Here is a 13,689-nt window from a genome sequence, read left to right on the forward strand (position 1 = left end):
GGGGGTACTGTATGGTATGAAGGGATAGGGGGCTACTGTTTGGTATAAAGGGCTAGGGGCTACGGTATGGTATGAAGGCATAGATGGCTACTGTATGGTATAAAGGGATAGGGGCTACGGTATGGTATGGAGGGATAGGGGGCTACTGTACTATAATCTTAATTCAGAGGTTTTTTTTTTTTATAAGTGACTAGCAGTATTGGGTTACCTGGCCACTGTCATACTGGACAGATCGGAGGAGAAGGAATGGTTTTGAGTAGAGGAGTTTCCAAGTGACAATAGTGCCGTCTCTACAGATTCCATGGAAGAAACCGAGGTTTCTATGATGTGAACCATCTAGATAAAAGACAAAAGGTAAAAACTGTATGAGATTTCTGTGCCTGTGTTGTGTGAAATTTGAAAATGTATTTCTCCATAATGCCTATAGATACAGAGGTGAATGAGGGGAACGCTTTAAAATGCTTTAAGCCTTGGTTCCCACTAGTGCAGATGCAAATGAATACAATTTTCAGTGCATTTTTGTAGCGTGACATCCAATGCCTTTAATTGCGTTTTTGGCAAGTTTTTTTCAAGCTGCACATGTTTTTTTGTTGTTGGAGAAGACTGGATTATATATACAAAACTCTCGGGGGGGATCAGGAAGGATTTTTTTCCCCCTGCTGTAGCAAATTGGATCATGGCTCTGCTGGGGGTTATAATAATAATAATATAAACAAAATATATAAATCGTGTATAATAATAATAATAGTATAAAAAACAATGATGCTTTAAAATCACTTTAGGTCATTGATCACCGCCGTTACAGTATAAAATAAATAAATAAAAATTCCAGTATATATACCATCATTTGTAAAATATTGTAAGAAAATATTGTAGAATACTGTAGATTAAAAATATTGTAAAAATAAATAAAATATTATAAAAAAATATAGTAGAATATTGTAGAATAGAGATATTGTAAAAATAAATAAAATATTGTAAAAAAAAATATAGTAGACTATTGTAGAATACTGTAGATTAAAAATATTGTAAAAATAAATAAAATATTGTAAAAAAATATAGTGAAATATTATAGCATACTGTAGAATACAAATATTGTAAAAATAAATAAAATATTGTAAAAAATATATATTTTTTTGTTTATTTTTTTGTTTATTTTTTTATTATATATTTTTTTCCGATTATATATAAAAAAAATCCAGTGGTGATCAAATACCACCAAAACAAAGCTCTATTTGTATGTTTTTTTTTTTTTTATAAATTTTGTTTGGGTACAGCGTTGCATGACTGAAAAATTGGCAGTTAAAGTAGCCCAGTGTTTAATAGCAAAACAATGTCCTGGTCATGAAGGGGGTAAAACTTTAGGGAGCCGAAGTGGTTAAAATAACATAGGTCCACATGCTATGAATATTTTGGTTAACTAGTCAACGACACCAACTTTAACAAAGTTGTGTGGGTGAACCAACAGACCTGATCAGATGTTAAGTTTTCAGAATTCTCCAATGATGCTTTCATCGTGACGTCAAAGCCATTAAATAGTGACTGAGCTGCATCAACCACAACATCTTTGGTCACATTAACATCCTCTATCAATGTGCCCGTCAGTTGCTCTCCAAGACTAAGCAGAAGGTCGCTCGCATTGACCTGAAAAAGTAAAGCAACGTCCACTTCATCACAGCAAAGCCATAAAGTTAGCCAGGTGAATCTGTAAAGAGTAGCCTAGAGCTCCACCAGCTGGCTGCAATTTGTACATATCATTCAATATTATTAAATCTAAGTTTTTCTTTTTAATTTTTCCAACTGCCTCCTGTGGTGTGATCCTTCCAGGCCAGCTTCCCAAGCTCCAGCCCGAGGTAACCCCCCCTTGGCGAGGATACCTCAAGGACCTCCAACAGCCTCCCTCTGCATTGCTTTTCCATCTACCACCGACTCTTTTTTCTGGCACGGTCCATGCCTATTTATGGGTTTTCCAAGTCCCCTGCCAAGCCTACTCCTGGGGATTGGCTGAGGGCCCAAAAATATTCAAGGCAGGCCCTCCTAACCTCTCCGCCCACTAGTTCCAGAACATTCTCCAATATTCTAGAAACAGGGGGAGACCCTGTCACCCAGCCCTGAACTCTAATTACCCTGACCCAGATTTAGTGATTCAGGTTTTTCCCAGATCCAGACAAATGCTTTTATCTACACTCACTTCTGATAGTACACACTAGAGGGTGCTACACTAGGGTAGGAAAGAACCTCTGAGGATTTAATTTCTGTATGCTCTCAATTTAGGAAGATCTCTTCTCTTTTCCTGTTCTGATACTTCTCATGTAGACAGGAAATAAGAAAACATTTCCCATGTGTGGGCATGGATGCAACAGCAATAGAAAGTGGACAGCAGAAATCTGTAGATTAGGATTTGCTGTTGCCCACTTACAAAGAAATGAAGGGTCTATAGTTGTTTTCATAGGTGTATTTTATATGATAGAGACAGAATATCAACCAAAAATGCAGAAAAAAACACAAAACAAATGTTATAAATTGAGTTGCAGTTCAGTGAGTAAAATAAGTATTTGATCCCCTTAGTAGTTGGTGGAGAAACCCTTGTTGGGAAGCACAGAGGTCAGATGTCTCTTGTAGTTGGTGATCAGGTTTGCACACATCTCAGGAGGGATTTTGGTCCACTCTTCTTTAAAGATCTTCTCTAAATCCTTAAGGTTTCTTGGCTGTCACTTGGCAACTCAAAGTTTCAGCTCCCTCCATAAATTTTCTATAGGATTAAGGTTTGCAGACTGGCTAAGCCACTCCACGACCTTAATGTGCTTCTTTTCGACCCACTACGTTGTTGTATTGGCCGTATGTTTTGGGTCATTGTCATGCTGGAAGACCCATCCACGATCCATCTTCAGTGTTCTGTTTGAGGGAAGAAGGTTCTCATCCAAGATTTTACAATACTGTCAGGGCTGGGCTCAGCCCTTCCTTCTCTGAGCTGTCGGCTCATTGCTAGCTCCTATCTCCCCACAGTGACTCACCTGTTCATTATCCTGCTCGTCAGTCCTGCCTACTTAAGCCTTCCAGTTCAGTTGCTCTCTGCCTTCGCCTTAGTCAACATCACAGAGACGATCTCCTGCGTTCCTGTTGAAGACTTGCTTGGCTGACGTCCCTTCTGACTCCTGATCCCGCTTGCTGTTCTAATCTACACGTTCTTCTCTGGCTCCCTGATGTTTGGCTTGGCTGACTATCCGATCCGGTTTCTGAACTCTGACTTTGTTTTGACTACGCTTACTCTTTTTATCTTTTTATTATTATTATTATTATTATTAATAATAAACAAGTGTGATTTAACTGTACTTCTGTCTCGGTCTGATTCATGGTTTCTGACAAATACATGGCCTGGACCCATCTTCAGTGTTCTGGTTGAGGTAACAAGGTTCTCATCCTAGATTTTACAATACTGTCAGGGCTGGGCTCAGCCCTTCCTTCTCTGAGCTGGCCACTCAGCTGTCTGCTAATTGCCAGCTCCTACATCTCCACAGCGACTCACCTGTTGATGATCCTGTTTGTCAATCATGCCTACTTAAGCCTTCCAGTTCAGTTGCTCTCTGCCCTCGCCTTAGTCAACATCACAGAGACTATCTCCTGCGTTCCTGTTGAAGACTTGCTTGGCTGACGTCCCTTCTGACTCCTGATCCCGCTTGCTGTTCTACACATTCTTCTCTCGCTCTCTGACGTTCGGCTTGGCTGACTATCCGATCCGGTTCCTGAACTCTGGCTATGTTTTCACTACGCTTACTCTGTTTATTCTTTTTATTATTATTATTATTATTATTAATAAACAAGTGGATTTAACTGTACTTCTGTCTCGGTCTGATTCATGGTTTCTGACAAATAAAGCATAATGTTTCCCCCTCCGTGCTTGACTGTAGTGATGGTGTTCTTAGGGTCATAGTCAGCATTTTTCTTCCTCCAAACGCGGTGAGTCGAATTGATGCCAAAGAGCTAAATTTTTATTCTCATCTGACCTTAGCACTTTCTCCCAATCCTTCTCTGAATCATTTAGATGTTCATTGGCAAACTTCAGACGGGCTGTACATGTGCCTCCTTGAAAAGGGGGACCTTGCGGGCGATGCAGGATTTCAATCCATGGCGGCGTATTGTGTTACCAATGGTTTGTTTGGTGACTGTGGTCCCAACTGCCTTGATATGCTTCACAAGCTCCTCCCGTGTAGTTCTGGGCGGATCCCTCACTGAGGAGAAATCTTGCATGGAGCTCCAGACGGAGGGCGATTGATGGTTATTTTGTGTTTCTTCCATTTGCAAATAATCACTCCAACAGTTGTCTCCTTCTCACCAAGCTTCTTGCTGATGGTCTTGTAGCCCATTCCAGCCTTGTGTAGGTCTACAGGGCATCAAATCATCATTTTCCCCACTGTAACTACAACCAATAAATGTGCTCTATTCCGACACACACCTAATGTAAGAAATCAGATGAACAGGTACTCTTTCTTGCTGTTGAAAGGTTTCTAACGCCTTCTCCATCCCTCCAACTCCAAATGAAAATAACTCTGTCTTTGTCTACTTACCTGTGTCTCCGGTACCAAATACGCACTGGAGTTCACCAACTGTGTCAGTATATTGGAAGCTTTAGACACAAGTGACACCACCCAGATATCTTGCACCACGTCCTCCAGCTTGGCTACAAGGTTGGTGGTGGCCTGTGGGTAAAAAGTTGATTAGCTTAAAGTGTCAATCATCAAAAACTGTCAATACACGCTATATTACATTGTGTACATACTCACTCATCCACTACAGCCTTTGTTTTCTGTAGACTGCATAAATCCTGTCCCTTCCTCCTTGTCTGTGTCCCCGCTGCAGCCTGAGATTGTGAAGAGCAGCTGTTAAAGGGGTTGTTAAGCTTTGTGTTTTTTCACCTTAATGCATCCTATGCATTAAGGTGAAAAAACACCTTGCACTCTCGGGCCCCCCAGCCCGCCCTTTTACTTACCTAAACCACGAAACTCTGTGGGCTCGTTCCCACAATGGTTTCCCCCAGCTTGAGGCTTCTCGTCATTGGAGATTGATAGCAGCGCAGCCATTGGCTCCTGCTGCTGTCAATCAAATCAATGACGTGGCGAGCCGGGGGGCGGGGCCGAGTGATACAGTCGGCGGCTGTAGCCGCCGGCTGTATCACAGGAGTGAAGTGTCAGAATTGGACTGGTTGGCAAGTGGTTAAAAAGGTTCCTGCACTACTTTGGTGCGACTTTCATGTGACTTACCATATTTATCGGCGTATACCGCGCACTTTTTTCCCCTTAAAATCAGGGGGAAATCGTGGGTGCGCTATATACGCCGATCCCCGCTTCCCGCACTGTGCCGCCGCCGACATATACCGAGCACAGTACACTCGGGTACACTTGGCCAGGCTCGGCTCCCCTCGTGTTCACGCCCTGTGCCGCCTCCTAGCCTTTATGCGAGAGAAGCCGAGCGTGGCCGAGCGTGGCCGAGCGTGCCCGAGTGTACTGCTCTCGGTATATGTCAGCGGCGCCGTTCAAACACAGCGTGGGAAGCGGGGATCGACTCAGAAACAGCACGGGAGAAGCGGGGAGGACACCACCAGGGCCGCAGACGGACGCCGGACCGGACAAGGCCGCCGATGGACGCCGGGCAAGACACCGACGAGGGGCATTCAAACTGTAAATATTTTCTTTTTTTCCTGAAATTTCCCTTCCAGGTTGGGGGTGTGCGCTATACGCCGGGGCGCGCTATACAAAGATAAATGCGGTAAGTGCCAAAGACTGCAATGTAAACCTTCAAAAATTGCATGTATGTCAAACCTGAATGTTCTACATGCAACAGTTGTCCATTATCATTGGTGAAAGCCAAAGTTGCATCCAAGTCGTACCCATCCAAAGTTACACCAAAGTCACATGGCTTTGGAGTCGTACAAATGTGAATGGAGCGTTACCAGAAATTAGACTTACCTGTCTTATGGCGTCAAGGGTCATGTTGTCCAGAGAGTCGGCCTGCAGGGGAGTGAGGGCATCCAGATTGGGCGGAGTGACCGTCCCGGTGGTCTTTGGTTTCGTTGGCGCTGGCTTTTTGGTGGTGGTGGTGGTGCTTTTCTTCCAGCTTGCAAAAAGAGTTAAGTAATTCTGGAGTACAGAACGGCTCTGGAGAGGAGAAGACGTAAGCGAGGGATTCCATGGTGAATTATTTATTTTAACAAACAACTTCCCTCTTACATGTAAGCCTAGAAAATTTGAGAAAATCTTGAAATTTTTGGTTGTTTTGGGTTTACAGGCTGTAAAATTGAAAGCAATCCTCCTGACCTCACTTTGACCTTGATACTAGAGATGCACCGAAATTTCGGCCAACAAAATTGTTGCCGATAGAGAAAAAGGTGCAGATAATGGCACTGAAAACGCAGTTTTTGCCAGGATTTTACTGTGCTTATGGTGTGTGTTTCATAGGTCATGTGACACGCGTTCTTGCTGCATTTTCAATGCATTTCAACGGGGAGTTGCGGTTTTGGTGCAGGTTTTTTTAACCGGTTTGCCGACCAGCGCACAACGATATATACGTCGACACAATGGCACGGGCAGGCAAATGGGCGTACCTGTACGTCCCTTTAAATTTGACGCCCACGCCGCCTGAGGCGCGCGCGCCCCTCGCCGCGTGCCTCGTGACTGCGCCCGCGGGTCCCGGGAACTCGATGTTCCCGGGGCGGCCCGCGATTGCGGTCTGCAAAGGCAGAACAGGGGGATGCCTTTGTAAACATTTTATTCTCTAAATTCTCTGCTAAAAAAATATACATATATATATATATATATATATATATATATATATATATAATGTTTGGGGGTTCCACGTAATTTTCAAGCATAGAATACGGATTTTAACTTGTAAACACCAAATGTCAGAAATAGGCGTAGTCATGAAAGGGTTAACAGACAGGAGATTCGAGGATCTCCGGTGGCTTACCTTGATATTATGTGATCTCGGCACATCTAGAAGATAAATGGAATGATGTTCCTGTTAGTTTATTCTGAGTCCAGTTACATCGTACATACGGAGGACATGCAGTTTAAAGGGTACATATTCATTTACAATACAAATAATAAATAATCAGTTGTATCAACATGATATTGTTTGTCTGCTGCGCTTTAGAAGCCGCACAACGCTCATTAGACATCTGCTCAGCAGACAAAAGCATCAGGAAGGACAGAGTGGAGACCACAAGTACAGCTGTACTAACAAGGCAATAGGAAGATTAGTTTAGTACATAGGCTGCATTCACAATCCGGCCACTATAACCGATTTTTGAAGCTCAAAGCTGTACATTGTTTTGCATGTGTAGCACTTTGATGTTTAGGCGGGCTTGCTCTTAAATTTACCTGCCAGGTATACAGTGGAACCTCGGATTATAATCTGTTCCAGGAGAATGCTTGTAATCCAAAGCACTCGTATATCAAAGCGAGTTTCTCCTTAGAAGTCAATTGAAACGAAAATAATTTGTTCTGCATTGACGTCAATGGTATGCAATACCGCATGTGACCAGAGGTGGGGGGGGCGCCAGAGAGCCTCAGAAATGCTCGGGGACAGCTCGGCTGACCTTGGAAACCGCCGGAAAGGCTCGGACACACTCGGGAACTGAGTATTTCCCGCACCTATGGCCAGATGTGGTAGTGCACACCCCATTAGCTGAAATTCTGTTTGTTTTGCAAGACATCACTCGCAAACCAAGTCATAATTAAAAACAAAAAAGTTGCTCATCTTTCAAAAACGCTCGTTAACTGGCGTTATTCGTAAACCAAGGTTCCTCTGTAGTTGACTTGGCCAAATTGTTAGGAGATCGATTGATTTCACCCTAATTCTGGAATCGCTGCACTTCTCTCTTCTGTCACTAGGTGGCCGGGTGCTTGGTGGCATTAGATAAGACAAGGGCATTGCAAGGACAGCTTAGGATAAGGATAAGTTTGGGCTTGTTGCACTTTTTCTCTTCTGTCACTAGGTGGCCGGGTACTTGGTGGCATTAGATAAGACAAGGGCATTGCAAGGATAGATAAGGATAAGTTTGGGCTTGTTGCACTTTTCTCTTCTACCACTAGGTGGCCGGGTGCTTGGTGGCATTAGATAAGACAAGGGCATTGCAAGGACAGATTAGGATAAGGATAAGTTTGGGCTTGTTGCACTTTTTCTCTTCTACCACTAGGTGGCTGGGTACTTGGTGGTACTAGATATGAGAAGGGCAACTCAAGGTCAGGCTATGGGTATATTGGGTGTGTCAGCCAATGGGCAGGGATTTTCTTGGGTCCCTGCTGGGAGAACCTACATATTTGGGTGGAGACAGGTGATCGGTGTTCTGTGCCACCTGGGGTGGACATGTGTTATGCTACCCCCGGGCAGCTAGGCCAGAGCCTGAGGCCTATCCTGGGGGTATCTGGCTGCTAGGCTGTCTGAGGGCCTATACAGAAGCAGGGGAGCAGCGCAGGGTTGGGATTGCCGCTTGCAGTCCAACCAGAAGTGACAGTTCTGTCGGCCAGAGAACCTATCATGGTCGGAGGTAGAGGGGAATCTCCTGCTGCTGTCAATCACAGCCAGAGAGCCAATAAGAAGAGAGAGGGGGCAGGGTGGGGCCAAGCCACGGCTCTGTGTGCGAATGGACATTTCAAAAAAGTTATTTGAAGCTGAAGTGTATAGACTGGTGCTTGTGAGTTGGTGGGCAATCTCTATACCAGTGGTCTCCAAACTGCAGCCTGTATTTAAAAAAATCGTGACTCGGTAGCTGAGTTGAATGTCGCCGATCACAGGCCATCGGCGCCATTCGGAAATGCACGGAAAGGCCAGAGGACAGCAAATCTCAGGTAGGAAGTCCTTCTGAAGTTTGCCGAGGTCAGCCGAAGTGTCCTCTGGCCTTTCTGGCCGTTTCTGAGGCTCTCCGGTGCCCTCCCACCTCTGGCCGCATGCGGTATTGCATCGCATTGAAGTCAATGCGGAACAAATTATTTTCGTTTCCATTGACTTTCCATTGACTTCAATGAGGAAACTCGCTTTGATATGCGAGTACTTTGGATTACGAGCATTCTCCTGGAACAGATTATGCTCATAATCCGAGGTTCCACCTGCAGCCAGAAACAATAGATCCCCCTATCAACAATAGACCGCCCGCAACAAAATCCCCTCCCCCACCCCCAACAACAATAGACTCCTGGCAGCAACAACAAATCTTCCTACAGCCAGCATCAATAGACTCTTCAAAAGCCTGCAACAATAGACCCCTCCCTCAACAGTAGATCTATCCCAGCAACAACTGACCCCCCCCCCCAGCAACATAAGACCCACCCCCCAGAAACAATAGGTCAACCCAACTGCAACAACAGACCTCCTCAGCAACAATAGACCCCCTGCAAAAATAGATCCCCTCTAGCTAAAATAGATCCCTTACCCCCCTCAGCCCCCCTTGCCCTTAGATACAGTGAGTCCCATGGGTATGTGGAATTGCGTTCCTGCAGAAAAAATGCCCTGCACGCAAGTCATAATATGTGAAGATAGAGGGTTTTAAAAAGATATGATCCGTCAAAGCATTTAAAAAAAACTACTAGTCTTGGAGAGGATAATAACTATTAAATCAACCAAAGATGTATTGCATTTTACCCACCTTTCAAATGGGAGACTTAACCATCCAATGAGCTTCATCCTGTGAATAATTACCAACTGAATTGTACTTACCAAACGAACAGATAAATCCCATTATTTCATCACAGCTTGATGCACGTTCCAAGTTATCGGAGCCTTGGAATATTATGGGACAGAAATCATCACTGGGCACCTCCTTCTGTCTTCGTCTATCTGTGAATAGGTGACAATTGAATCAGATTTGGGTTATTCTCTTGTATGACCCCAGGTTACCTGCAGGGTAAGGACATTTTATGCCATGCCCATGTATGGGTGACCTCTATGACATACCCATGTATGGGTGACCTCTATGGCATGCCCATGTATGGGTGACCTCTATGACATACCCATGTATGGGTGACCTCTATGGCATGCCCATGTATGGGTGACCTCTATGACATACCCATGTATGGATGACCTCTATCACATGCCCATGTATGGGCGACCTCTATGCAGGGCTGGACTGGGACAAAAATTTGGCCCTGGACTTCATCCAGACTGGCCCACTTTGACAGGTCTCTCCTGTGGCGGCCGGACATGTATGGGTGACCTCTATGACATGCCCATGTATAAGTGACCTCTATGGCATGCCCATGTATGGGCGACCTCTATGAGATACCCATGTATGGGTGACCTCTATGCAGGGCCGCCATCAAGAATTATGGGGCCCCTTACACAGCTTCAGACATGGGTAAAATATATACAAAAAAAGGGGGGTAGCCATCCGGGGCCCTGGGGACCTCTGGGCCCTTTAATAAAAAGAAAAAAAGAAATAAAAAATATATATTGATTTATATATATATATATATATATATAAAAGAAAAGAAATATATAAAAAAAATATATAGAAATATATAAAAAAAAGATTTGTTTTTAATAAAAAAAAGGGGGGTTGTCATTCAGGGCCCTGGGGATCCCCGGGCCCCTGGGGACCTCCGGACCTCTAAAAAAAAAATATATATATATTTTTTTTTAAAGGGGGTTGCCATCCGGGCCCCTTACAGGTGTACTGCCTGTACCCCCTGATGGCGGCCCTGCCTCTATGACATGCCCATGTATGGGCGACCTCTATGAGATACCCATGTATGGGCGACCTCTATGACATACCCATGTATGGGTGACCTCTATGACATACCCATGTATGGGCGACCTCTATGAGATACCATGTATGGGCGACCTCTATGACATACCCATGTATGGGTGACTTCTATGACATGCCCATGTATGGGTGACCTCTATGGCATGCCCATTTATGGGTGACCTTTATCACATGCCCATGTATGGGTGACCTTTATCACATGCCTATGTATGGGCGACCTCTCCTCTGTCACATGCCCATGTATGGAGATTTTGACTTTTTATGCATTTTTTAAAGAAACTAAGGGCCAGATTCTCATAGAATCGGCGGCGGCGTAGTGTAAGCCATTTACACCACGCCACCGCGACTTACTGGAGCAAGTGCCATATTCTCCAAGCACTTGCTCCGTAATTTGCGGCGGCGTAGTGTAAATGGCCCGGCGTATGGCCGCGTAATTCTAAGGGGGCGGCTTGTATTCAAATTAAGCGCGCCCCCGCGCCGATCGAACTGTGCATGCGCCAGGCGGAAAAATAGCCCAGTGACGGAAAACGTCAATGACGCCGACATGAGCGTCATTGACGTTAAGTCGTATTCGCGGACGACTTAGTAAAACAACGTAACCGACGGAAAAAGACGACGCTGCCCCGGCGCCATACATAACATGGCATACGGTGGACTGGCGTAAGGTTACCCCTCATATAGCAGGGGTAACGTTACGCTTACGGAAACGACGTAAACGACGACGACGCGGCACAAATTCGTTCAGGAATCGGCGTATCAGGCTCATTTGCATAGTCAAATGAGAACTGAAGGTAAACGCCACCTAGCGACCAGCGTAGAATTACATCTAAGATCCGACGGTGTAAGTGACTTACACCTGTCGGATCTACGCCGTATCTATGCGAAAATGATTTTAGGAATCATACGCATAGATACCCAGGGCCAAAAACAGAGATACAACGGTGTTTCCTGAGATACACCGTCGTATCTCTTCTGAGAATCTGGCCCTAAATAAATAAAAACAAATTTCGGGAGTAACTAAATAAATGTATTTTTCGGAAGAAAACAAAATTCCGAAATGAAATATTTCAGTGTGCACATATCTATTGATTTTACCCGTTGTCCGCTCAACCCACAACAAAAAATAAAATACATTTTGATTCTAGACATTCCAACCTAGTTGATGCTCCTGTGCACTTACTATGCTGACGGTCCCCATAGTGAAGCCTCCTCTCCGTCCTGTGCGGGATATCCACCCAGTATTTTTCTCCATCATCAATCAGTGAAAGTAAGAAGTTCAGCAAGTTGACTTCTTCAATCTGGACCAGCTCTCCTTCCCATTTCCGGCACCAGAATTCGGCTTCTTGATAAGTCACCCGTTTTGGAACTATCAGGATACAGTTCCCGGATACATACCACGTGCCGTCTGGGCAGTCAGCAGAGATCACATGAAATCCAGACACATACAGCCACAGCAGAGTGACGACCAACCACATAGCACTGGATTTACAGGACAGAACCTATATCTATCTAATGGCTGAGCCACTATGGACCTGTGGGACAGGTAAATGGAGCTGGTGGCTTATGGAACCGGTGGGTTCAGGTAAGCCCTCTCTGTTCCTCCAGACAGGAGATAATGGGAATGAAAAGGACAAGGCACACCCAGTAGTGGCAGGTGCAGGTCTCCTAAACATACAAGACAATGGCGTACAATGCCGTACAAACTGTCTAAACACACACAGGGGACGGTTCTGTGTGCTGCAAATTGTTTTTTTATTGTACATGAAGAGGTAATAGGTCTTTGCAGCATGATACATGATACAGGCAAGAAGGAAGGCCAGCAAAATCCTGGACTCTGTGAGTAAAGTGATCTACTATTACAAGTGACAAATGGCTGCTCTTGCTGGTTTTAAGGTGATAAGAAGGGTCAAACTCAAATTCTACCTACCCCTAGTAGCCATATGATGATATATATCAGCCCTTCTCAATCTTTTCAAGAGGAACTCTGGAAATAACGTTCCAGTCCCAAGGAACCCCTGCTAAAATCTACTATATCTAAACCCATGATAGATTAGAGCAGTGGTCTCCGAACTGTGGCCCAGGGGCCGGATGCTGCTCTTTGCTTGCCTTTGTCTGGCCCTTGGGTTACTGATATGAAGCACTATTCCTCCTGCTAACACCAAAGATGGGACACTATTCCTCCTGCTAACACCAAAGATGGGACACTATTCCTCCTGCTAACACCAAAGATGGGACACTATTCCTCCTGCTAACACCAAAGATGGGACACTATTCCTATTGCTAACACCAAAGATGGGACACTATTCTTCCTGCTAACACCAAAGATGGGACACTATTCCTACCACTGACATCAATGATGGGACACTATTCCTACCACTGACATCAATGATGGGACACTATTCCTTCCACTAACACCAGAGATGGGACACTATTCCTCCCACTAACACCAAAGTTGGGACACTATTCCTTCTACTGACATCAATGATGAGGAAGAATTATTCCACCGACATCAATGATGGGACACTATTCCTCTCACTGATGCCAATGATAAGGAACTATTCCTCCACTGACACCAACGACAGGACACTATTCCTACCACTGACATCAATGATGGGACACTATTCCTTCCACTTACACCAGAGATGGGACACTATTCCTCCCACTAACATCAAGGTTGGGACACTATTTCTCCCACTGACATCAATGATAAGGAAGAATTATTCCACCAACGTCAATGATGGGACACTATTCCTCCCACTAACACCAAAGTTGGGACACTATTCCTCCCACTGACATCAATGATGAGGAAGAATTATTCCACCGACGTCAATGATGGGACACTATTCCTCTCACTGATGCCAATGATAAGGAACTATTCCTCCACTGACACCAACGACGGGGCACTATTCCTCCCACTGACGCAACACTATTAA

General features: G+C 44.6%; 1 protein-coding gene across 1 annotated transcript in view; it reads right to left on the reverse strand.

Annotated features, from left to right (window-relative positions):
• The window catches only part of PKD1L3 (polycystin 1 like 3, transient receptor potential channel interacting), a 99,535-nt gene that overhangs the window by 48,793 nt on the left and 37,053 nt on the right, over nt 1–13,689 (reverse strand). Inside the window, exons 23-29 of the mRNA XM_040327788.1 lie at nt 11,937–12,161; nt 9,712–9,831; nt 6,964–6,989; nt 5,964–6,152; nt 4,566–4,697; nt 1,471–1,644; nt 209–336 (exon numbers count right to left, since the gene is read on the reverse strand). Coding sequence (XP_040183722.1) covers nt 209–336; nt 1,471–1,644; nt 4,566–4,697; nt 5,964–6,152; nt 6,964–6,989; nt 9,712–9,831; nt 11,937–12,161 — 994 coding nt within the window. The remainder of the gene's footprint in view (nt 1–208; nt 337–1,470; nt 1,645–4,565; nt 4,698–5,963; nt 6,153–6,963; nt 6,990–9,711; nt 9,832–11,936; nt 12,162–13,689) is intronic.

The sequence above is a fragment of the Rana temporaria genome, chromosome 11 (assembly GCF_905171775.1).
Source record: "Rana temporaria chromosome 11, aRanTem1.1, whole genome shotgun sequence".
Taxonomy (NCBI): Eukaryota; Metazoa; Chordata; class Amphibia; order Anura; family Ranidae; genus Rana; species Rana temporaria.